The sequence below is a fragment of the Ursus americanus genome, chromosome 1 (assembly GCF_024610735.1).
Source record: "Ursus americanus isolate L20-20 chromosome 1, mUrsAme1.1.p, whole genome shotgun sequence".
NCBI lineage: Eukaryota > Metazoa > Chordata > Mammalia > Carnivora > Ursidae > Ursus > Ursus americanus.
In genome coordinates, this window is record NC_142127.1 from 22,663,626 (window position 1) to 22,691,514 (window position 27,889).

At 34.8% G+C, this 27,889-nt stretch overlaps 1 protein-coding gene across 1 annotated transcript in view; it reads right to left on the reverse strand.

The window, feature by feature from the left end:
* Window positions 1-27,889, reverse strand: part of LRP1B (LDL receptor related protein 1B) — a 576,984-nt gene that overhangs the window by 406,204 nt on the left and 142,891 nt on the right. The window contains 4 exon segments of the mRNA XM_087859483.1: window positions 13,097-13,468; window positions 14,663-14,787; window positions 15,083-15,191; window positions 15,366-15,496. Coding sequence (XP_087715609.1) covers window positions 13,097-13,468; window positions 14,663-14,787; window positions 15,083-15,191; window positions 15,366-15,496 — 737 coding nt within the window.

Genomic DNA, 27,889 nt, shown 5'->3' on the forward strand with positions numbered 1-27,889 from the left:
AGCAACATTTTCCTTCAGGTTCAAAAGGGAGGAGACAAAAGGAACTTATGAAAATATGCTTTATTATACAATATAGGCATTCTTGTATATCTGATGCATATTTGTATTTACCAACATTCCTCTATTTTTTTTTCCAGGTTTGATTTGCTTTGGCACTCAACCAACCGTAAGTTACCAGCAGTCCTCAAGTTGCAAAGGGTGGGAGACAGAGAAGTATTTGAATCTTTGGAAAATCAAATGCTTCTAACAATAGAAATTCATTCTGTCATCTTGAATATATCACTTTCTATTTTTTTTTTATCTCCACCCCCAAAAGTAGTGCTTTTGCTACTCACATAAGTATACTCTATTGCTATAGCACAAATACCTTCTGTCATGTAATTCTAAGAAAAACTCTGACAAGGTTGAGAACAGGCAACAGTTAAGTGTGTAACTCAGTAAATACCTTCAGGTGATGCAAGAACTATGGAGCCAAACATCCTTTTCATGCACAGAGGTCCCTCCCCTTAGGGACCTTCTACTTTCTTCATTCATAGTATTTGAGACTTTGAAGGGAGAAATCACCTCTGTTCTTCAAAATCTTTGTATACTACCTTGGCCATTTTGCATGCTGGCCAGATTCTACTAATTTATAAAAATGAAGCTTTTAAAAAAATGAATCAGTTAAGGAGAATGAAGATGAACTCTCCTAACGGTTTATGCTAATTGAGTGCTGACTAAACACTAGGAGTTGTTCTAACCAACATATATTAACTCATTGAATCTCATCAACCCTCTGAGATTGTTTCTAGCATTATCCTCATTTCTAAAAGAGAACACTGCGGCATGAAGAGGTACATAATCACTATAAGACAGCTTGTAAGTGGTGAAAGGCAAGGGAGGGACTAGGTTGCATCCACCTAGATGTTCTGGCTCTAGAATCTCTGCTTTTCACCAATATTCTATACTGCTTCCCCTACTTAAGTCTCCAATCTCCCTCCCCGTGTTAATCCCAAATTCAACCAGGCAAGCAGTTGAAGCCAAAGAATCCCTCTTACTCTGCAAATGAAGCTTTAAGACAAGACCTCTAACAACCTAATTATATGGCTAACACATAACCAATTTGTAATAAAGCTAGCTATTTTTATTATCTACCAAGTGATTATAGATTATATATAAGGGGTGTAGAAAAGAGTATATGCAACAGACCCTTCCTAGGAGAACTCGACATTTTTTGGGGGAAATCATATAGACAAAAATGAAACAAAGGAAGGCATAGGGTGATAACTAAGGTCACCTCCTTAGGATGTGAAGCACACAGGATAAGTGCTAAATGTTTTTCAAAAGAAGGAGACCATTATGGGCTGCAGTTCTAGGGAAAAAAAAATAATCTGAATTCCATAATTGTATGGAGGGACTTGCGTTGAATTATAAAGATCCCCCAAAATAGAGACCATTTGAAAGGCTATAAAATGTCTCCCATTTTAGTTTAACAACATGAGTAAAGATGTGGAGTTTAAAAAAAAAAATAAAATAAGGAAAACATAAAACAAGATGAAACCAGAGAGGGAGACAAACCATAAGAGACTCTTAATCACAGGAAACAAACTGAGGGTTGATGGAGGGGAAGGGGTGGAGGGATGGGGTAACTGACTGATGGACATTAAGGAGGGCATGTGATGTAATGAGCACTGGGTATTATATAAGACCAATGAATCACAGACCTGTACCTCTAAAACCAATAATACAGTACATGTTAATAAAAAAAAAAAAATAGTCAAAGTGGTAAATTGTATGTTATGTGAATTTTACCATGATAAAAACAAATATATTACAAAAAAAATTTTAAAAAGAATATGGTATGCTCATGAGACAAAAATGGTGTGAGCAGGGGCTCCTGGGTGGCACAGCGGTTAAGCGTCTGCCTTCGGCTTAGGGCGTGATCCCGGCGTTATGGGATCGAGCCCCACATCAGGCTCCTCTGCTAGGAGCCTGCTTCTTCCTCTCCCACTCCCCCTGCTTGTGTTCCCTCTCTCACTGGCTGTCTCTATCTCTGTCAAATAAATAAATAAAATCTTTAAAAAAAAAATGGTGTGAGCAAAACAGGAGCAAAGGGCAAATTTGAAATAGAAGAGAAATCTGTTGAGATGGATCACGTTGGGTGAGATTATACCCAGAGAGGAGGTAATAGATTACACTTTGAGATGAAGAAAATAGGGAGTTAATCAATGTTTTAAGGAGGAATGCAATGAAAGCATTGTTGTGTATGATATGTAGAAAATTCTAGAAAATCAAGGCAGAAAAAGAGAAAGCAAGTAGAAGATTAGCAATATTCAGTAATGAAATTACGGAAACATGGCCCATAATGGTGACAATGGATAAGAAAAAATACTTGGTGAATAAATGGCTCAGTGGTACAGGAAGAGAGGGCGTTAATAATTGAGAGGTTTGATTCTACTTGGTTATAAAAAGGTAATAATTTCACTAACGAGACAAATAGGAGAGGTTCTGATTTTTAGGTATGAAAATGACTTTGGTATATTAAATTATGAAATGACATCAAGAATATTAAAGGAAATTTTCAATAAATGTCTAGAGATTTCACACTGTTCCACTAGTAAGGAGATAAATCAGCAAATTTTGACTTGTGATAATATTAAATAATGAAGGTCTCAATATGAATCATCACAATCATTGAACTCTCTAAAAGAGAAAATACACCCATCAGTGGGGAGAAAGTTTCTGCAGGAGCTGCACTTCTACAGAGACAGAAAACATAGGGGACAGCATTTGATAGTTAAAGAAAGTGACAGAGACACCATTACATGGCTTATCTCTTGGTCCAGGTTTGGGGCGAGGAAAGAGTGTGGTCAATAGAGAACTAATGGAAAAGTGAAATGGGAAGTGTAGAATAATAATTATAATGCAGGTAAAAACAGAAAAGCAGGCTCACAGATATGTTAGAATAGGTTGGATGCAATGTGATCAGATTGTGTTCAGAGAGAACACTAAATCCCAGAAGCGATCAGACTCAGGTTGTCATCAAGCTATAATGGAAAGTGAAAACAGAGAACAAGAGTCAAAAAGTGTTATCAAAAATTATGGGGAGATTGTTAAGTGTGCTAAGTCCTCAATAAAAATGCTGTGGTTGTCAAGAAAGGTTGTCTAAGAGGAAAGCAAAAGAAGAAAGACCATTGGGTGTAAATTGCTTAAGGAAATGGAAAGGAACTGTGGTCTGTGGTTGGAGGACAGTATTGATTAACACTTAGCTTTATCAACATGTCAGTAAACATAGAACTACACATTGCAAATTCCACTTTGTAGAAACCTTAAAAAGTTAATGAGGTTTGCAACAGCACCATTCATTTGAATATGGCATGAAGTATTATTGAGTCTGCTATTCTGCAAGAGTGATAATCTAAGCCATATACTATGTTATAGTAGGTGTTGCAAATAAGGCTAAGTACAAAAAATTTTGCAATTTATGTATTTTTACTTACGTTGTTTTTAAAGCTATATAATTAAAATTCAATTACGAAAAAAAAATCTGTGCATGAATTTCTTCCCTAAGAAACTTAGATTCACGTAATGGTTTGTTTCAGTATAAATTCTTTTAACACTCTCTCAACATTATTAACCAGATATGCTATACTAAAAAGCTCAGAATAGCAAGTTGAATATGCAAATAATACTCGATTTCTGGTAAACTTTGCTTATTTTTGTATTATAAGCCAAAAAAAAAAAAAACTGAGAACACCTTAATGGGTACACGAAATTGAAATGTCTTCCCTTTCAAACAATTACAGGCAACTTCACTCCTACAAATTATAATCATCTTTCAAGAGGAACCCTGGATTCACTTGTGCCCTTGCCTATTTCCGCAGGTGCTCTATTGCTTTCCTAGGAATTTTGAATTCATCAACAGCCCCACAAAGACTTATTCATATTTCACGGTACATTGATTCATCTGCTGAATTCATGCCACAAATCTCTCAAAAGGAAAAAAAAAGTTCTAATATGTATACTTTTTTTTATTTCTTCCTATGAAAAATGCCTCTTCTAACATTACATCACAGATTTTCCCCCTTAGTTGCCATTTACAACTTTCTCATTCAAGTCAAAAGTACAAAAAAAAAAAAAAAAGAAGTTTTTCAGTCATATACCTTACACAGAGATGTGGGGCAATTAAAGTGGCTTAATAGCAACTAGTCACAGGGGACTTGTAAGAAAAATTCAGCATTATTTGAGCTAAATCTAAAAAAGTTTATACTCTTGAAGTCAACAGAATCAATTCAATGTCATTAAATGCACTAACCCATAGTTTTGTTATATCTTTTCCCAACTAGATAACTCTTTTCTGTCTCATTTTATTTCTTCACCACCAAAGATAGATTGATTTCTAGTTCATGGATAAAGCTAGATATTATTGCATAGTCCACTATTGGTTGTCAAGAAACATTATATAACAAATAAAACAGAAAAGAGTTTTAAAAAGCCAGGCCAAATTTCATTGTATTAATTAGGAGCTTCTGGAAATCACTTACACAACCGTATTGATTATAGAAGTTGCAAATTCTCCCCCTTCATTTATGTGTGTAGTCACTTTGTAGTTCCACCCATCAGTGAGAGTCTATTTCTCCATTCCCTAAATCTGGACTTGGCCATGTGATTTTCCTTGACCAATGAGATATGAGTACATATGGCTTATAAAATGTTTGCATATTCTCATTTCTGAGAACGATGTGACCCTCCCAAGCTAGCCTGTTGGATGAGAGACTCACACATGGCCTAGTAACCCGGAATATAACATGCCAACTGCCAGACATATGACGGAGGCCATTCTAGATCATCCTGCTGCCATCTGATCTGAAACTGGCCAGAGATCTGAAGAACTGACACAGACCAGAAGAACCACCAGCCAGCCCATAGAATAGTGGGATAAATAAGCAGTTGCTATTTTAAGACACTGAATTCTGGGGTGGTTTGTTATGCAAACAAAACTAGTTGATATACATCAATCTCTCAACTCCTAGACTAGGGATTAAAAAAGAAATATATGTAATTAAGTTTAAACTGACATTTCATAGAGAAATGAATTTGACCAGGGATTATAAATCTCACCACCCCCACCCTCACTACTGAGACTTAACTTGGTAGTGATCCAATACCAGGATGTTAATTCAAATGTGAATCACTATCCATTTCCCAAGTCCACCTAGTATCTTCTAAGTGCTCTATTCTACGGCAGATGCATCAACTTGACAGTTTCTTCTCATTCCTTTCCTCCAATCCTAATCAGACTCATTAACTATAACAACTTGAGAGCCCACCATATGTTTCAAAGCTCAAGTTTTATAATAAGCAAAGGCCCTAACTCTGCCACATTGACATGCTCCAGCAGTTTCTGATCCTGCAAACGGAATCCTTGTCAGACCACCTAACATGATCTACTAGGGCAATCCCCTGAGCCTGAGTACCTTCGCAGAAAACTTTTCAGCTCCTGTCTTAAGACTGATTCTCAACATAAAAATGTTAGTATTTGACCACATTGCCTTCTACTCCGTCTATCACTGTCAGCTATTCTGACACATTCATGAAGAATTGGGAAGCTCTGAACCTATGAATAATCCTAATACTGATAACCGAACACTCCTGAGTTCTCCTTGTCAATTATCTGCCTCCAAGACCTGAACCACACCTCATATGGACCCTACAGAACTTCAGTAGAATGTTCTACATATGACTCAGAATTCCTTTTTTTTTTTTTTCTTTCTCTAACATAATGTTCCTCATGAATTTTTCTGCTCCTCATATTAAGTAACTTCTACCTGTGGTTTCAATATCTCTTGTTCAGGTATGTCAATGCCCTGGAGGGATCTGGTCTTGATTGATATTATAGGTTAAGAGACTTTAGGACCATCATGCTTATGAAGGGGATCAGAATACGCCATCCCAAAATATGCTAGTATGACATAAGGATTACTGTAAGCTGAAAACAACTGAGAAATAGCAGATGGACGAAATCCTCTCTACCTTGCCCCTATGTACATAACAATAGGACATAAATTTTCCCTTGTGAAGGTGTTCCCTCTCTAGGGATACCAGGGAGAGAAGTATCACAGGAGTTGGAGATAGCACTAAAATGAGTCTACACTAACAACATCTTACTAAACAACCATTATCTTCCATTAGTTTCCCCATATACTTCTCTTCCCCTATTTACTTCCTCTAGAAAACAAAACTCTTTTTTGTTTGTTTGTTTTTACTTTTGTTTAGCTACATCTCTGCAGTTGATCACCCTCTGTTAAATTGGTCTATCACTTCTTTTCTATGAAGGCCTCCATGTACGGAAAAAAATTAACATTAAACATTTTGTGTGCCTTTTCTGATAAGCTGTTTTCTATCAGTTTAACTCACATTTCATTGACCAAAACCCAAAAGGGTACAGGAAAAACTGTCTCCTCCCCAACTTGACACAGGCCATCTTCTTGGAGAGACTCCAATATTTGAAGAAACTATGAATTCATGTAAGTCATACTGAGCACACAGCCTACAACTTAATGAGGAGGAAATCCTATGTTCTCTTTCCTTCTGTACTAAACATGACTTACTCCGGATTCTGCTTTCCATAATTTGATGATGATACTATCTTGTCTCTTCCATTGGAGCATAAACATTATCCCCTGCCTCACCACTTGCTGACTCCCTATGCACGATGTTCATCCTCTATTCTTACCTTTTTTTTTAATCTTAATAATTTCAATGTATAATAAAGCAGTACTCCTTTATGTCTTTCCAATATTTGTAATTATCTAAATAGGTAATCTGAAAATTGTATTACCTAATAAATATGTCTGAAAGTATTTCCTTATTTTATAAAATCTGAAAAAAATTGAGTAGCTAAGATTCTCACATTTTGAGAATGCCTTTAAGATATATACCAAGCAAATTAAAAATAAATACACTTTAAAAGCTGACATTTTTACCTTTGGAATTGCAAACAGAAAAATTAACATAAATGAATTTTTAGGCACTCATAAAAGCATATGGAACTAGCCCATTTAAAGGAAAAGAAAAAGAAAAAGATATTTCCAGTACAATATAATTTAAAAGAAAGGCATACTGCCACCAGTAGTCTTGAAAAAAAAATATGTAAAAGCATTATGAAGGAAGAGGGTTTAAAATGGTAGTGTAAGAAAACCCTGAACTTACCTCCTCCCAGGGACACAACAAATTTACAACTATATATGAAACCGTTTTTCTCTGAAAAGGACCTTAGAACTAGATGAACAAGCACCTCCACAAAAAAGAGATGCATTGAGAAGAGTAAGAGAGGCAGGGATAACGCCTCCCCTAGGACCCTAGCCCAGCAGTGGTGACCTCAAAATCACAATGGTGATTCCCAAAATACAAAATACTCCCCCAAGGAGTAAAGAAATTATGTCCTTCATCAGGAATTCTGACCCTGGGGGCTGTCACCAGAAAGATGGGCCCCCAAAATGTCTGGTTTTAAAAATGAATGGGGATTAAGACCAGGAGAATTATAGAATTACAGGGAATGGAGATCCAACTCTTAAAGGGGTTGCAAGAAAACCCACTCACGCTGAGATCCTGGGCAAAAGCAACAGATTGAAAATTTTCTAGACTATAAGTGAGAGAGACCCACTTACCAATTTTGTAAAGTGGCAGTTGGAGAGACAGAAATCTGTAGGCTTTCTCTAGGGACAGAAGCCCTGACAGATGCCACTTTTGAAATTTCATCCCAATCTGCTGGTGACAGAACTGATAGGCACCATGTTTGGTGCTCTCCCTCTGGTGTGCGAGCACTATAGGGCATTCTCTGCCTACCCAGTGGTATAACCAGTCTGGGCAAGCTCCCATGCCAATTAACGCCATGCAGAGACCAAGCCACAACTGGGAGGGATGAGATTCTTGAATCTTGCCCTCTTTCCTCAGCTAAGGAGACAAGATGCAAGGACAGGGTGAGGACCCTGAGCCTTCCCTTCCCTGTTCAGTGTCTAAGCTACAATGGAACCAGACAAGTGCCCCAGCCATGCCCTTTCTGCACAGCAGTCAAGTTGTAATGGGCCTGGTTAGGTGTCCTGAGCCCTGCCCACCCAGTAGACAGACTGAGCAGTAACCAGGCCAGGGAATGCTGCAGGTCCTGCCTTCCTTGCAGTAACCTACCCACAAGAGGGCTAGGCCAAAGCTCCGAGCCCCGTTCACCCCACAGAGAGACAGAGCAACAACTGAGAAGGGTAGCACCCTCAGCCTGGCCCTTCCTGCACAGCACCTGCAGCTCTATGGTATCTCCTTGGTATCTTTAAATACTTAATCACATTTCCATGAATTAATTTGTTGGTAAGTGGTAAAATATGTAATGAGATGAAATCCATTAATATGGATACCAAGACAAAAAGGAATTTTACATTTTATTTGTATTTATTTGTATGCCAGTAACTCATTTTTTTGGGAGGGAGGATTGTTTTACTTTGTTTGTTGTTCTTATTATTTGGTCTGGCAAATCAAACTATAAATTCTCCTACAAAACTTCAAGAGAAGATTACAATGGTTAAATAAATTAGCAACTTCTTGGAGGGGTGGGTGGCATAAGGAGAGTATTTAGCAAAGTTTATGTAAATTATCACTTGAAACTAATCTTAATTAATTTTTAAATTCTATTCTGACCTTAATATACTACCACATCTATAATTATTATAATTATTTCTGATTGTTTAGCAACTCTAACACATATTCTAAAAATAATTTAGGGGATAATTATCCTAAATAATCCACAAATGTGTCACAAATACAGTAATATAAAATTTTAAGTTAAATAAAATTATGCTTATTTTTATGTTCTTTGCATACCTTTTCTCATAAAATCTTCACACAAAAAAATATGAGTTCATTTCTCATCTTGTAGGTGAGGAAATTGACAGTATCACACAGGAAATAAGTAGCAAAGTGGGATTTGAGTCCGAACTTGACTGATTCCCAACTCTTAGCTATCATATTTCACCTCTTCCATGTGAGTTAACACATACATCCACTGAAGTGTTATTGGTTTTAATTGCTTTGATTTTAGCAGGGAGGATTAGAATGGTTTGGTTGTACGTAAACTTTAATTAATATGCTTTCAGTTTAATTTACCACTGTGGAAACAGGATCTGTAATAATGCAACAACCCTCTAAGTCAACTCTGCCTTCAGACACGACCTTTAAACTTCACTGAACACTACACAGCCAGAGTGATCATTATAAAACAAAAATCCTAGCATATGTGTACCTTCTAATAGTCGTGTTTTCCCTTAACCTACTAAATAAAGCCAAAACTACTTATCCTGGATATTAGTACACCAATGTTCATTGTAGCACTTTTACAACAGTCAAAAAGTAAAAAGAAACCAAGTGTCCATAAACAGATAAATGGATAAAAAAAATGTGGTATATACATACAAAAGAACCTTATTCAGCCACAAAAAGGGGAATGAACTTTTTTTGGGGTGAGGGTAGGAAATGAACTTTTGATATGTGCTACAACATGAATGAACCTTGAAAATATGCTAAGTGAAATAAGCCACACACGAAAGGTCAAATACTGGATGATTCCACTTACATGCAATATATAAAATAGGCAAAGTCATAGAGAAAGAAAGCACATCAAAGCTTACCAGGGGCTGTGGGGAGGGGAGATGGAGAATAATTGCTTAAACAGAATTTTATTGGAAGTGATAAAAATGTTTTGGAAATAGTTGTGATGATTGTACAATATTATGAATGGAATTAATGTCACTGCATTGCACAATTAAAAATAGTTAAAATGATGAATTTTAATTATTGTATGTGTATTATGTTTTATGCATTGTACATACTACCTAATTTTAAAAAAATTAATAATGTAATATACCAAAAACTATTAAGTTGTACACTTTTAATGGGTGAATTGTATATGGTATATAAACTACATCAATAAAATCTTTTTTTTAAACACTTCTTATCTTGGCAGATCATATCTTTTATTATTGGAGCCCTCCCTAGAACTCCAGCTTCATCTCACACCAATTCAGGCCACATAACCCACATTCTAACCATACCAAATGATATATGACTCTGTCTACCCTCTTTTTCATGTCTTTGTACCAAAAATTTTCTGAGCCTTGAGTCTAGAAGAGTAGTTTGGAAACTTCTTGATTTGAGAACTTTTACTCTCTTAAAAACTGTTGAGAGCTTGAGAGAAATTTTGTGTGAATTGCTATTCACCATATTATAAGTCTAAACTAAAAACGTTGTTTTAAATATATATTAATCTCTTTTAAAATAAAAATGAATTGATTGCATATTAATATAACTAGCATCTTCTAAGAAAATATCTGTGTTGTTTTAAGTGAGAAGAGAATATTGTTTTATAATTTTACAAATCTGTTTAGTGTCTGGATTACTAGAAGAGAGCAGGATTCAAACATCTACTTCTTCTTCCTACCTGTAATGTTGTTTTAATTGAAGTATGTGAAGAAACCCAGCCTCACATAGCTATGAAGTTGGAAGAGAGAGGAGTGTTTTAGTAGACTTTTCACATAATTCTGGACATTCTTTCACACTATACTAACACAAACAAGCAGTAGTTACTTAAAGGTTAGCTTCAGTGTAGAATCAGAAACCGCAGTGGTGAACTTTTTATACCCTATTACATTAAAATTCATTGGTCTATCCTACACTTTGAACGGATCATTTACCCATGCATGATTTTATCATGTCATTTGCAAAATATTGGTTCCCTAAGTTATGCATATCTGTTGACACATTTCATTATGCAATACCCCACCCCCCAAATCACTTCAGTAATATCACCACCCATCTCATCAGAAAAGCCTTTAAGCATTGGGAGGTTATCAAGCTCACTGTGCTTGATACAAGTCTTCCAGAATTCTAATTTTTACTTGAAAGCTTGATTTCTATTATTTGCAGCAGATATTGTAAGTTATTTTCTTTGTAGCGACAGACTCATTGTACTCATTCTTTAGAAAATGTCTGCCACATACCTAGGTCTGAATAACCATAGGCTGTCTGTTCTTCATTCTTTCAAGTAAAACATGGCGTTCCATAAAAGAAGTATGAACCCAAATAATCGCACAAACACTTGGTTTCCTTCAGGCAACCACTGCACTTCAGAATGCAGCAAAAGTGCCTTATGTGTATTTCATCACACAGAATATTAAAGAGATGTGTACTGAAGGATCAAGATTTAATAAAATAAAAATGTTTTACTCTCTTCAAGGACGTTCTTTAAGTGAAACTGGCTCTTTCTTTCCCAGCTGTTAATCAGCAGTGAAAAATACAATGACTACTAGTACAGTTTGTTGCCATTGCCTTGATTAGCACTAAGTTGCCAGCAGTTTAGTCACCATTGCATTTACACCACCAATGCAAATCTCAATACCATGGAAAAGGTAATTCTCTAGTATTATCATAAAAATAACTCTTAGACTCCTTGAACACACGACAGGGAACCCCAGGAAACCAAACTTGAAGACCACAGGTCTAGAATTATCCTTCTTCCTCTTCTCCTCCCCTATCTGGCCCAATCAACTAGTAGACTCCTATTGATCCTTTAAGTTTCCTCAACTCAGGTCAGTGGCCTCCATTGTGGGTACAATGTAAGCACTTCCAACTCTAAATTCTATCAGTCTAGAAAAACTGGAGGACCACAGTATTATAATCTAAACTTCACAGATATGTATTGAACCAATAAAAGTCAAATGTGTCTGAACTCTATGAGCAGTACAGTTACAGTTGGGTTGTTTCTCTCCCTCTCTCTCTCCCTCTCTCTCTCTCACACATACACACACACACACACACACACACACACAAGCCAAAATGGCATGTTGCCATGTTCTGGAAATTACAATTGGTACGAAATTATCAATAAGTATACTTAGAGAATAAAGAAATGAGAATGTATATTTATACAGGTGTATGTTTGAACTAATTTGGAAAAACTAAGTAAGTTTTGAATATGCAAATACTGGCCCACAAGAATGGCAGGCATAGCATGGGGTTGCTATGTGCAATAAAAAGTTTGACCATGTTTATATTTACATTTATATAAGTAAACACGCAGCAGGTGCTGGATCTCACTAGTTATCAAGTATATTAATATAAGTTGACATTTTTTACAAATTAGATAGTCATAGCCAATAAATTATGAATTTATTGTTGGAAAAAGTATGGGACAATAAACCTTTTCACACTCAGTTGATGAAAATATAAACTGATATGGTCTTTTTGGACAGAAATTTGTCCAGCTATAAAAAATAAAATAAACACCAATTAACTTTGCAATTCTATTTCTATGATTCTATGCTAAAGAAATACTCACATGTGTGATTAAGCATATTTATATGCACAAATGTTCATTGTAACATTGTAGGTAATGATAAAATACCAGAAACAGCTTAAATGCTTATCAGAAGAAAAAGGTCAAATAAATTTTAGTACAGAATAGGAGTAGGCTTTCTAAAGAATGAGATAGAGCCTCATATACTGAAATAAATGCTTTTCAAGATATTTGAGAGTTTAAAAAAAAGCAGCTCAATAATGTATATAGGATCATTCAATTTTGTAATTACAAATGACATACACAGGTACATGAAAAAAATTCTGAAGGCATGACAGCTGTCAGCTATGGGTAAGTATATGGAATTGATGTTGCAGTGATGAGGCAGAAATTTCATTTTTAAATCCATGTTACTTGAATACTTTACAGTTAATTTAATAAACTAATTTGCAATTTAAAAAGTAATGAAAAGGACTGACCTCAAGCATAATTAAATTGGAAAAGTGAGGGATATATGAAAATCACATAGAGAGAAAAGAGGTTGCATGAGGAATATATTGAAAGTTCCATGATTAGAAACTAATAATCAAAATATACATACTGTACATGCTAAGAGGTAATTGCTTTGACTTTTGGTGGATCAGAAAATATAGGTGCATTTTTCTTGAACACAAACTCAAAAAAATGTAATTGCTACATGCAATTACCACCCTAATTTCTCTGCTAGTGCAAATGATACTCATTTTTACCAAATTATTTTTTAAAAATTATTGTACTTACTCTCAACGATTACTTGTCTGTCTTCCCAGTTATCTTTAATAAGCTGTATATTTCCAAAGTGTGCATCACTGTAAAAGATTCGGTTGGTACCTTTTCTTCTTTGATTATAGTCAAAAGCCAAGGCTATGACATTCTTGAAATAATGTGGGTTCTCATATGGCCTTATCGGTGAATTTAAATTGGTTTCATCAGAAAGATGTATACTTTTTAATATTGTTCTCCCTGAATACAGCAAATAGCCTTCATGCCTTAGGCAAGTAACTCCATCCTCTGCCAAATATCCGTGGGCACAAGTGCAAGTTCTCCGAGAATTTCCTCGATAAAGACAGAGTTGCTGACATCCACCATTGTCTTTGGCACAAACATTGGTCCCTAAAGAGGAAAAAAAGATACATATATACACAAATATATATATTTGTGTTTTTCTTTTGTCTTTCAAATAATTTTTTCTTACAGAAATATTTTAAAAAATAATGTTGAATAGCCTGTCTTTTAATTCTTAATACTGGTCAATAAAAAAAATCACATACTTTCTAGTACTGATTTTTTTTCATACCAGTTTAAAATCTTGGATTTCTCATTTCAAAGATCGCATTCTTCTGCTCCAAATACCGTTCAAATAAAAGCATTAAAAATTTTCCTCAATCAGCCAGTTAAGTGTATAACACTTTTTTGAAACTTGACGCTGAAATTGCAATAAGTTTTATGTATTATAATCTTTGGCACAAGTAACAATTCTCTCAAAACATGAAGTGAATTCACCAACAAACAGTGCACTGCTTTAAAATCTTGTCTATGAAATATGAAAGCTATCAAAGAAATTTACAGCTACAATGCACTGAACCTCCTAAGTGTATTAAGCATAAGTTTTTGCTTCAGTTTTTGAGTGAAGATGTAATATACTATTAAGATTTCTCCATCAGGCTAATTTTCCTCCATGAATCCATCATCAGCTCCAAAATTATTATACCTATCTTTGATATCAAGAAAATTAACTACAATTTATTTTAATGGACATTAATATGGATATTTAATGACATAAAATAGACATTTAATTTAATTGAGGTAAATTAAAAGAAATATCCAAACCACCATCTTATCAGTTTCAAAATACAAATTTTAAGGAAGTATTGACTTCCGAAATATTTCACACCAATAGCAAACTTATGAAGCCATAATCACTTTATATATCAAAATATAAAAAACCCAAACACGTATTTGTAGCTACTTTTTATTCTCTAATATCCTAATTGTGCTTTGTATTTTTTGTTGAATATGTATATATATCAAGATATTCTATATTACTTTGCTCAAGCCTATACTGAAGACATGTCAGGTATGTAACATGTCCATACAAATACACTGTTCTAGGCAAAAACATGCATGTATGAACTATTATATATGCATTTCATTAGGCTACTGTATGATTTTTGTAGGAAATTAGATGTAAAAGATAGAATTTTGAGGTTTTGGATTTATATAAGAATCCCTAACTTAAGTCCGATAAATGTTTAAAAAATAAGAGAGGAATAACATAAGATGTATCCATTATATAAGAGTGCTGACCTTTCTCTCTTACTCGGTTAAAGATTTTAACCTCCTTCAGGTTGACTCCAAGACCTGTTCTCATGGTTATGGTTTCTGTAGCATCATTCTTGTGGCCTCTTCTGATGGACCCGTTGGCATGTGCTCTGACAAGAAGTTGAACATACATGATCAACAATCTTTAAGTAATTCACATTAAGTCAGTTATTTAAACTGAAGATAACAGATGGCCAAGCAGAAGGGGAAAGAAACCAACTTTAGTCTGTGACACTGAAATGCTTGAGCTTGGAATAGCAAGAGTGCCTGACTTTCTGTGGAAATCACATGGCTTTGTGAGATCCTTTTTGTGACCTTGCTAAGAACTGGCTAATCCTACAAGGGTAAAGCAACTGGCACTGAAATAACATTTTGAGACTCAAATACTATGAAAAAATAAATTACCTGTCAGACCAGTAGATGTAAGCCCCAAAGACCGCAACTGAAAACATATCCACATTGCTCCCTGACAGCACCATCTCACGATTCCCTCCAGTCTCAAGGTCGATTCTTTCTATTTTATCTGTACGAGCATCACACCAGTACAATTTGTGTTCCTAAAGATCGGTTGAAAAGTAATATTACAAGCTGTTTTGGACTAAGTGGTTTATTAAAAAAATAAGAGAACAGTATGAGTGGATTAATGCAAGTTGGCAGTTAATGCACTTTAAATACGTAAAAATCCAACACACCTCATAGTCAATGGAGATACCATTTGGCCATGCTATTCCCATGCTTACAAGGATAACCTTCTCTGAGCCATCTAAGCGAGCCTTTCCAATGCAGGGCATCTGTCCCCATTCAGTCCAGAACAAATAGCTGAAATGAAATTGTTGATTTAGAGTAATATGCAAATAAACACAAAAACACGTATTATTAATAATAAAGCAGAAACATCCATACCAATAGAACAAAAATAATACATTTTAGAAATCAATACACGTGTGTTTGTGTTTACAAAAAATAATTTCTTATTGTAAAAAATGTTTAGCTATGCATAGAAATCACAAGGATGGATTCTAAATTCCTCCAAAATACTTTGCTCATGCTACTCCCTGTCTGAAATGCTCTTCTCCAACCTGTTTGACTAATTTGCTCTTGTTCTTATTTCAAACATCATTTCCCTCAAAAATTCTTCTGTGTTCTGATTACTGGACCACATACTCTGCATGGATTAGAGTGGCAAATTTATAGTGTTACATTTCTTATATTTCTTTACAGTGTTATCTTTTACTAATGTCTTTTGCCTCCACTGGACAATAAGCTCAAGGAGGACAGTAATCTTTTCTCCTTTTCATTTACTAGGACAACTACAGCACTAGGAAATTAGGAAACTTTGAAAATAAAAATTAGTGGTGGATAAATATTTAATTTATTAATGCATACATGAATGCACTATAATTTCAATTCTGTCCAAGTACACTGCTAAATGTAACTATTCTAATTTGAATTTTGTAAGTTATCCTGTGAAGCGATCATAAAACATGGGTTCATACAAAAGCAGACATTCCTATTTTAGTAATCTCATAATGCAAAATGGAATATGGAAGGAAATGAAATACAGGAAGAAAATCCAGAGCATGCTGAAATAAAACAAGTCAAAAAAACTAAATGTAGAAAAACAGAAGGCAGATTATCTGTGCTTTTTTTTCACTCAGTCATTCAGCATATGTAATATTTATATTTCAATTTTATATTACAATACAAAATGCAAGTTTTCAGATAAATAGGATTCACTCTTCTGAAGTTATGTCCACTGAAGTTTTTATTCAACTGTCAGAAAATAACAATGATTAGAATTTAGAAAAATATGGCAATCATTGATTCATTCAGGCAAAAACAGGTAGTATTCTGTGCATATTAGAATACATATATGAGTGATCATACATGAGAAAATGAGATTGCATATAGAAAAATCAAATCAAAGATGTGCATTCATATTTAGTATCCACTTAATGAACTTACTATTTATCCATAAAAAAGATACTTAAACTATGTAAAAATACATGTATTCCCTTTATGCATATTATTTTGATTTATTTTAAAAGTTGATTTTTTTTTCCTGAAAATGCTATATAAAATAAATGTGTTGGACTTTTACAACCAGATGAAAAGGAGGTGTGGCTAGAATTCCAAGTATATTAATCCTGAAGAAGCTTTCGTTCATATTCACAAGCTCTATAAATCAGAAAGGGAAATCTTTGTAGTGAGAAATCCAACTAATATTTTATTGGTTAGATCTAAGTTGATACAGGCATGAAAAAAAAATCTATGCTTGCATTAAAGTTAAGAATTTTTAAAATTTTAATGGGGAGTCTCATTATATTAAAAAATAAATTAGATAACTAAGAGGCCAAATTTGTTGACCCATTTAACTTTTTAAGGAAAAATTTCAGCATTAATAATGTGCCTAAAATGGCTAATCAGTCACTGTGTTAAAACGGCAAGGGATGTGACACTGAAGAAGGCATTGTGGGAGCCAGGACAGACAGGTGCTTATTTATTCAGTCTGATTCTTGTCATCTGCTTTAACATACTCCAGACTTCAAATATGAAAGGAAATATGTACAATATACCTTTTATTTAATAATAATCTGCTTTCAAATGCACTAAGTGAATAATAAAAATACTATTTTGAGTGAGCAGGGCAAATCAGCCATTTACATATTGAAGCTCTAATTCTCACAGGTATGGAAACTGTGGCTCAGGAAGTTAATGATCCCCAATCGCACAGATGATAAGGAAGGGTCCAAGCCAGGAACTTCACTCAGGCTTTCTTAACCCAGGCCTGTGGTGTATGCTCTATGTTGTCTCACCAAATATAAATATAATACAGCAATATAATAATCTTATACCAAAAGTTATTTTTCCCTAGGTATAAGGAATAGAACAAAGATCTTCATACTTTAACATGCCATGAAAAAGGTCTTAGTATTGAGGAATAAGCCTCTCTTGTTCTTTTTTTCTCAAGTAGTCTCTGTTTATTTTAAATCTGCAATACTTCCATGCAGGAGTCTTGGATGAATGATAATAAATTTAAGAATTAAAATTATTCAAAATAAAATTGTTTTGAATACAGATTTTACCCAAGTTTTCCGTAGTGATTTGATAAATCATCATTATATATGAAGCCAAATCTGACTGCGGGAATCACTTTTACAGCTAAATAATTTATCAACCTAATAAAACTAAAAGATTCTATATACCTACTAAAATTAAGCAACATCTTATGAATGTCAGGAAAGGAGTAATTTATTTGCTCCTTAAACTGAAATTAAAAATAAAGAATTGATTGGGGCGCCTGGGTGGCACAGCGGTTAGGCGTCTGCCTTCGGCTCAGGGTGTGATCCCGGCATTATGGGATAGAGCCCCACATCAGGCTCCTCCACTATGAGCCTGCTTCTTCCTCTCCCACTCCCCCTGCTTGTGTTCCCTCTCTCGCTGGCTGTCTCTCTCTGTCAAATAAATAAATAAAATCTTTAAAAAAATAAAAAATAAAAAAAATAAAGAATTGACTAGAATTAGCACCTTGGGAACCTTTAGGGATTATAACTAAATGTAGAGAAAGAACACTAAGCTTATAAAACTGCAAGGAGAAACTTATGAATAATTTAAGATAGTAATTTACATAAATGTACTTGAGATAACTTTAATGAACATAGATTCTTTGTATCTAAATGTGATTTTTCACGAAGGGAAGAAATGAAAAGCCTTGTGTCTGGTTTTTGAAACCCCATGGAAATTAAGATTCAGTGACAGCATTACAGATTGATGTTGTTCCCATTTGAGTTCAAAATTCGCTGTAGTGAAATGGTTGTTGAGTTGTGTGATATAGTGAAGGAAAGTGCCTTTACAGTATCAGCTTGGTTAATCTAGCACTGAAAATACTTCTCAAGTTTATTCCAGACCTAGAAATTTTCAGAATCATAAAAATCAAATGCTGTGTTGTATCATTGAAGTTTTTCGGGAGAGTAATTTGTTCTAAACTGTAAATTCCCATAATTACAGAGGCTTGCGGTTACATAATTTAAAATCACTAAATTTAAAAAGGGACATTCAGAAGTGGTTTGAAGAATTATAAGAATAATGTCAGAAATCATCATAACACCAATATCCATACTGTCTTAATGAGACACTCAGAAGTTCTTGGCAGGAAAATGTGCAATGAATACATATTATGTTCCAATATTAGCATCTAATTAATTATTGACATTTGAATAATAGGTAAAATATTCCATTTGGTAGCATTGGAATTCCCAAAGTGCCCAAAAGTGTACTGAGTTTATCATATGACCATTGTACTGATACCATAATTACTTTACTTACAGGTACACTTAGAAAGGAAAACAAATCTTTTTCTCTCAAAATTAGTTAAAGCTCAAAAATATAGAAAATATTACAAATGCCCTTGTATAATTTTAATTTTTTTTTTTTTTGAGAAATAAAGCTAACATGAAAACAAAGCTTTGGCTTTGGTGGGGAAGGGTAAAAAGTGTGAGGTAGAAAGAAGAGAATAAGTCCAAGTTATTATAAAAGGAATAGGTTTAAATGTGATTCCTTTAGCTATAAGAACAATAATGAAAAGCAACTAATTTGAAGCAATCATTTTCTTTGAATTTAAGATTCTTTTTTTGACTGCTAAACTATCTCCTTTGAACATAGATCTGGGTTGCAATTTTTACAATAAACTCACCATTTCTTCCTATTCTTACACACTTGTAAGAGAGCATGCTTTATATACTTTATCAGATATGCTAAAGAAAGATGAGATAACCAAAAGTTTCCATGCTGGCACAAAAATGAAGATCATGTAATTCTTTTATAGGTAAATGCCTTGATTGAGAAGAGAATCAAGAATGTTATTCCCTCTGCCACACTGGGAGGTCAACAGTGTATTACTTTATCAGCAGAAAGAATAAAAAACCCAAAAAGGAACAAAACAAAAAACCCTACAAATTAACAATAGCAGCTAACCTTTATGTGAGCATGAGCTTTTATTTGACAAAAACTGCTTGTAACTTTCAATGTTAGCAGTTTCATCAGAATTACTTAAAACTCATACTTTGTAAGCCAGTGTGTCAAAGTCTCCATCTTTAGGCTACATGCAAATAACATGAAACTTTGAATACATTTCATGAATACATGAATTGACATCCTTCATCCCCTAGGAGGAAACGGTGTAAAGTAAAACCTTCTCTATTCCTGTGAGGGCTTCTTCACATTTCTTTTTTCTTCATTTAATGTGCAGTTTTGTTTTGAGAAAGCATTACATGCCAATCCCAAATCACTTTTCAAGTCCAGAATGTGTTACTACTGCTAAGAGGTTCCTGTGATATAAAAAGAACTCAGGAACAGATAGCAGAACATTTGCCAAAAGGAAGAGTCTAGAGACAGTATAACCTTGAACACTACTTCTCTTTTTTCTTTTTTGTCTGTGGTTTGGTGGATGATTCTCAAATGTATTCTCTTACTGCAGTCATGTAGTCACTTGACAAATTAATTAGGTACCTATTAAGTGCTAGCAGCGGATGACACCAAATGAAGTGGCCTTAGTGACCCTCATGAAACTCACTGTTTAATGGTAGAGGAAAATGGGCCAATAAAGAATTACCTAAAAAAAAAAAAAATGCCAATAGAAATACTTGAAAGTTGCTAGCCGTAAGTCTCTAAGTCACAAAAGTACAGGCTTCAACACCGAAAATGTGTGATGGTGAAAGAAGTTGTCATTTCTATAAACAATTCAGGAATGAACTCTTCTTTTGAGCCAAAATAAAGATATGGGCCATCTGGGTTGTTCTCTTTTTCTGTTTAAGCTTAAAATAATATTTATCATTTATTCTACAGGTCTTGCTCTGGTTTCTGTTATTCTTACATCAGATTCCTTCTTGATTCCCTAGTTTGCAATGTTGAGTGAAACAATTATTACGTGTATGCCCAGCCAATACTGGAGAAGTATCAAGAAAAATTCTTCACAAAGAAAAATATATTATGCATCTGTAATGCTATAGCATATTATGTTTACAGCTTGTATTATATTTAGTTATTTAATTAACTTCCTGCCTCATTGCACATCCTTTCATTTTAATAAATGTATATGTACATGTATGATATTACTTTGCTATTTACATGTTTCACAATGTTTTTCCTGAGTAAAGGGTTATATTTATTCATTTTTGGTTATCCGAAATATATAATATTTGGTGTGTCCCTATAATACAAATTTTTTTCTATGAAATATTTAATACCTAGATTCCTAGAAGCTAGACTCCTAATCATAAGCTAATTTAGAATTCTTAAAATATTACACAGAAATTTCCAATTTGTTTCATGACCTCTAACCTGTCTGATACATCAGTCATATCCAACCTACCCTGGATATTCCACATGAAAAGATACTGAGACAATTTCCATAGGTACATGAGAAAGAAAGCTTTCAAACTTCTCTTTTACCCTTTCACCACAGTTTTATTGGTCAGATCCCTTAAAAAATCAGGGTAAGTTGATACATTTGTGTGTGGCTATTTCTGGTTTCCATTCAACATGGCTTTGGTCTGGACCAGAAGATCCCTCCTGTAGAGGGAGTTGGCATGACCTTTCTGGCCTCTCTTTCTCCTCCATCAGCCACAGAGCTACAATGATAGCCCAAGGCATCTTGATTACTTCCAGCCCTTCTTCCCTGCTTTTAGCAGGGAGGATAAGATCCAAGATTCATGTTTAGAGGTTAAGGAATGAAGACGAAGCAATGGTAAAAGATTAGGTAAGCAAAACCTAACTAGCTTTTTTTTCTTTTAACTTTTTTTTTTTTTACTTCTTTTGTTGTTGTTGTTCAATTAGCCAACATATAGTACATCATTAGTTTTTGATGTAGTGTTCAACAATTCATTAGGTGTGTATAACACCCAGTGCTCATCACCACATGTGCCCTCCTTAATACCCATCACCCGGTCCTAACTAGCTTTAAAACAAGGGTGTTTGCAGAATTTTTGAGAAAATTCCTTGTGAAAAATAGTGTGACGCTTTCTTTTTTTCGTTATTATAATTTGTTTATATGCCTCTCTTATTAGAGACCTGAAGAGAAAACTGCCTATAATTTGGGGCATGATTGTGGTGTTTCTGAGTTATTTGACCATCACGGTATCTTAATATTACATACTAACACCCTGATTCCACCATTATTTCAACTGAAACTAAATTTAAATCTACTTGTTTTTTATATGTGTTATCTTGCCTTAAGATAAAAGCATACTTTAGGATATGGTGTTAAGCTATGCTATACTCTTGCTATCTCAAAATATGTTAAACTATCATTCAAGATCTTCTGTATATTGTTAAGCATATTCTAAAAGCATATATATATATAATCAATCAAAGACCACTTGACAATATGTAGCTGTTGAATGCCAAGATCCCATATTAAGCTGAATCCTATGGAAAGAAACACTTTTCAGCAAGTTATTTAGGATCACAAAAATAAAAAGCCAGGTTAACAAAACAATGTACATCCTGGTGTCTTAAAAAAAAAGAGTATTTGTGCTTCACTTAGAAATCATACACTATGTGAAATTAACAAACTTTTTTGGTATTATACGAGGTGACATACTGTGACTTCTATAGAAAGTCAGTTTTTACCATAAAAAATTATTACATTTCAATTTTTTTAAAAGGAAGCACTGCCTTACAAAAAAGTCAACAGAAGGAAGAAACTAATTTTTCAAGCTGAAGTAAATTCATACATGCTTTCTATTTTGCATTTGGCTACATTTTAAAAGACTTCAAGTCACCATTGTTCAGAATAGGCTTCATGCACACTTTTCAAGACACATTTATATCTTGGATTCAGCTAATTTACTCCATCATTGTTCACCTTTTACTTTGGCAATGTTACCTGACATGTTTTAACTTCAAACGGAATATGAAAACTCTGTACTTTATTCATATGATATGAATTTTGACACCTAAATGTCTATGTAATATTACCTGGAAACTAATGTTTCGATAAACATTACCTGAAAATCAGCATAGCATTTAAAAAGGTGTATCAATTCTTAACTATAAATCCTGAAAAAATATCTATCCATGTGACTTAATTAATATTTAAGAAATATTTTTAAGAAGAAGTGAGGGTATGGAGGTAAATAATATTTGAATTACTGCTACATATTTCAACGGTTCCTTGTTTTGCGGATTAAAATGTAAATTTTGTTTTGGTGTGCTCAAAATTAGGAAATCAAAAATATTTAATGAGATCCTCCAGCTGAGTCTGTGCTGAGCTCACAGTTGCAATGGAAAGAGATGGGAAATCTAAGAGACATCTGGAGACAAGAGATGACAGGAGTTAGTGACAGATGAAAAACTACAGAAAATCTAAAGTAAGTTTCAATCTTGTCAGGACAAAAAGACATACCATGGTTAGGAAAAGAAGTCAGAAGACTAAAGGTAGGAGGATATGTTGAATTTCTGTGACAGTGGACATTCAAACAAAGATTTTCTAAAGAAAAATGGAAATATAAGTAAAGGAATGAAGATAAGATTTTGGATGCAATGCAGTGATTAATGTAAAAAAAAACATGAAAATGTGTTTTGAAGGATAAATATATCAAGAGAGGGAATGGCCTACAAAGACATACATGAAGAGAGAGAAGTGCAGAGGAGATATATGTAGGGGGTGAGAGAGAGCAAAAAGAACTCAGAGAAGGTAACAGAGAAAATAAATTCTTGAATGGATAATCAATGGAGAAATATGTCAAAGAGAAGGCAAATGGTGTGAAATCTAAAAAAAAAAAAGTCTCTGAATTTGGCTATGGATAAATTTTACAATTCTGGAAGGAACAGAACTTCTCTATTCTAAGAAGTTGAGAAGTAAACATGCGCAGAGAAATAAGACACTGTTTTTTGAGGGGGGGTTGTTTTTTTTTGTTTTTCAAATGAGAGAGATCTGGTCCTATTTGAAAAACAAAGGGAAAGGCTTCATTGAAAGGAACTGATTAAAGATGACAGAAGAGTTACTGCTTGAGATACCTGAGAAAATTAAAGTGGAGATTTAAGTAAGAAAGAAAACTTTCTCTGAGGTTATACTCACTTATTTTAAAACATTCACAGCATAAATTCATAATTCACACATCCCACTTTCCCATACCATATCATCTCTATCACAATTAACCAACGAATTTATTTAATTGCTTTACTACTCACTGAAAACTTTGCCATCTTCTCCCTCCACTGCTGACATTCTTAGGGACTTCATGACCCATGTTGAGGACCTGTGAACATCTCAGCTCATGTTCACCTCATCTGTTCCAGGGACCTATATTCCTCCTTTGCCTCTGCCTTACATAAGCAAGGCCACACACCCATCTTAATCACCACATGGGACTGTTCTATTTCCAATTTTACCAAATCTGAAATCATCGCTTAACTTACAGAGTTGTCTTGGTCGTTCATGTCCTCATTCCTTACTCTGACCTTAACCTGCTGCTCTTGGTTTCCATGATTCCATCACTAACTTCAAGACCTCAGCTCCTGACCAGCAACTCACTACATTCCATTACAATCCAACTTTGAATCTGTCACCACCTGCTCCCTTTCTCTCTCTCTCTCTTTTTTTCTTCTGGCTACTGCTAAGGTGTTGAATATTACTACTCAAGGTTGTAGAAACATACTAATTAGATTCTAGAAATCCATCCCAGCGAGATTCATGTTGCTTTAAGTCCTTCATATTCTATTCACCCCAATAGTTTCAGCAAAACTATCCATTTAAAGCTGCTAACCTTACTCCTATGACTATCACCTATGAGCCTATGAGTTTCTTCAATGTCACTAATTTTAATTGCTAAAATATATTTTATTTTGCATCCTGTTTCTTCCCTCCAACTCCAAAACTAGAAGGGGGAGAGAAATTCCCCTAATTCAATCCTCCCACTTAAATTTACCTCATTTAATCCTTTCAATAACCAAAAAGGACATAGGCATGTGAGATCAAAATATTTCAAAAGTTCTCAAAAGTAGGAAACATCAAGCTGGAGTTCCAAACTGTAGTGGACACTGTTGGTGCGCCACCTAGACACCCTCAGATCTTGTTTCCTATTTCTATTATCGCTAGTGCCCAGCTTCTGTGTCCTTTGTCTCTAACAGTTCCCACAGGCACTTTTCTTGAGAGGACAGGAACTAGCAATTCTTCTTTTACAAGCAATGCTGAGAGTTAGAAATCGTGGGAGTATAGGTCTCCCAGAGGTTGCCTTCATCCAATGAATGGTTGGGTGGGAGTTTGAAAGCCAAACTCCCTTGCTCTCAAGTGAGGTTTACACTCCAGAGCTCCCAAGTAATCAGTTAAGACCTGGACTTTGCTCACAGTTGAACATTTGTTTGGTCTCTTCTCCTTTCCTATCCTGCTTCTCTTCCATTTCCTGAATTGAATTCTCATTCCAGGATCTGTTTCTAGGATACTTAATGTAAGACGCAAACTTTGTCCACCTGCTTTCTGGTCCCCTATTCTGCCTGCCCCACCCTATTGCTTCTTCCTTGTCCAAGTTCCTCCTACATCCCCTGGAATTTGCCTTTCTGCCAGTTTCTTCCCCTCTGCCTATGAACATGTGAAGTACCCCCTGACTCCTGCACTTAGGAAAAGTTCCTCCATACCCTACTATCTTCTCAACCTTTTTATTGTTCCCTCTTTCCCTTCGTTGTCCAATTTTTGTCACTGTAGATGAAATATGCTAATTCTACATTCTAATTATCTTTCATTTATTCATTCTTTATATTTGGCTTCTGTCTTTACCAATTTCCTGAAATTGGTATCATCCTGATCATCAACTACATGTTCTCATCCTTGCTTTAATCTCTCCTAAGCTCTTTACTGCTGGCACACTCTTCTCCCTGGAACTGTCTTCCCTTGTCTTGATGATAGAGTAATTTTCTGATGACTTGAAATGCCCACTTCTCTTTCTCTTTTGCCTCATTGTTGATTTTCTTTTTCCCCTCTCATAATCATTCCATCCCCTAACTATAAACATTCTCCATTTTTGTCCTTAGACTTCTTTTTTTTCTGTACTCTTTCATGGGTAATCTCATCCACTACCATGGTTTATTGCAGAGTCTGAACTGTTGGAATAAACCAAAGTGACTTTATATTTATCCAACTCCAGATTGCATATACTCTGCTGAATATCTTTTTTCCAGAACATGCTATCTCAGGAAGAATCCAGGACTTCCAAGACAATTTTAGTTAAAAGAAAAAAATAATATTGTTAAGATTAATTTTTCAGGCATAAAAGACGATCTTTCTAAATCCAAACTGATATTTCATATGTATTTTAAAATTTTTCCCTCTCTCCAGCTTCGATCAGACTCCTGATGGCCTGAGGACTTGCAGTGAGAAAGTGACTTTTTTCTTTTCTTTTCTTTTCTTTTCTTTTCTTTTCTTTTTTCTTTTCTTTTTTTTCTTTTCTTTTCTTTTCTTTTCTTTACATTTCTTTTTTCTCTTTCCTTTTCTTTTTCTTTTCACTTACTGCTCTTTTCTATTTATTTTAGTCTCCCCTTTATATATTTGCCTCTAGCTCTCTCCATTACTTGGCTTGAGGGTAAAGAAAGAAGCCCCTCCCCCATAAGACTCTGTCTAGGATAATAACTATTTCTAAGAATTCCCTAATTTAAAAAATGCTACAGTTTCAATAAATTCTCATTACACTTCTAACCATTGCTTATGTGGTGTCTTTGAGGCCAGAAAGAAGGCTTAGGAGAGAGCGTCTGGGACCATTTTAGATTCCACTTGGTAAAGTGGAGAAGGTGTTCATGGCAATTTCTTTAATATGTGAGGAATGGTATTGCCTATTTTATGGTTCCAAGTTATCCCAGCTACATCATGGCTCTTCCCTATGTAGCTATACTCTTGCCAATGGCTTTTGCTTTGCCATTACCAATGCTTTGATTATTCTATCTCTTCTTCATATAATATGTTCCCACCACATCTCAGAGACCCCTTTTCTTGAAGTCTTCTCCATAAAACCTCGACTAAGCATCACCATTGCTGTTACTACCCTCACTACGATTACCTACTCTGATTATATGTAATCTCGTTTCTTAAAATTCAATGTAACTTTATAAAGATCTTACAGAGGGGCGCCTGGGTGGCACAGTCGTTAAGCATCTGCCTTCGGCTCAGGGCGTGATCTCAGCGTTCTGGGATCGAGCCCCACATCAGGCTCCTCTACTAGGAGCCTGCTTCTTCCTCTCCCACTCCCCCTGCTTGTGTTCCCTCTCTTGCTGGCTGTCTCTCTCTGTCAAATAAATTAATAAAATATTTAAAAAAATAAAGATCTTACAGAAATTATGTTAACATGAGATTTAGAGATGAGATTTAGGCTTGAGTCATACTGATCTAGTCTTTTCATACCTGAAAATGGATCTCACGTTATAATATGAAACTATTACTTTAACTGAAATTTTGTATTTGTTTAAACAGAAACTCATTGTGAAAAGAAGCAGCATCTTATTTTTATACTATCATACTTAACAGTGCCTACCAGTGTCTCTCACATAGTAAGCAGTCTTATTTTGTCAAGATGTACTGAACTGAAGGCTGAAGAAGAGATGGAGATGCCCTGACATGACCTTGCACACAGTGTGCTGCACTCACTGAATGTTTTTTTAATAAACTGACAGAAAGTAGAGTCTATGTGGATCCCTTTGCCTGATGTTCTCAATCATTCTAGAGAAGAGTAGGTATGTTTTTATGCTAAGACGGCTATGGAGATATAAAAAGAATACTTAAAGAAAAGAAGACCTGGAACAACAACTTGAGGTCGTATACTAGGTTTTGACAAAAAATGAAAAAGAAAACTACAGATTGGCAAGTCACAGCAGCAAGAGGCCTGCTAAACTGAACTGCATGAATCTATAATAGGCCAGGCACAAGACACTTTCGATTATACAAATGAAGTGTTGGGCTTATTACAAATACAAGGGGAAGAAATTCTCTATTAGAAAAACTCATTTCCTGTGTATCTCTGGGATTTCATAACATTCAAATTATATTTGCTCCTACCATTAGAATAATCATCCACAATACAGCAATTGATCAAGTTTTCTCTATTGAGGCTATAATGATTTATTGCTTGATTATAAATTATACTTTTTTATTTAAAGATTTTTATTTATTTATTTGACAGAGAGACAGGCAGCGGGAGAGGAAACACAAGCAGGGGGAGTGGGAGAGGA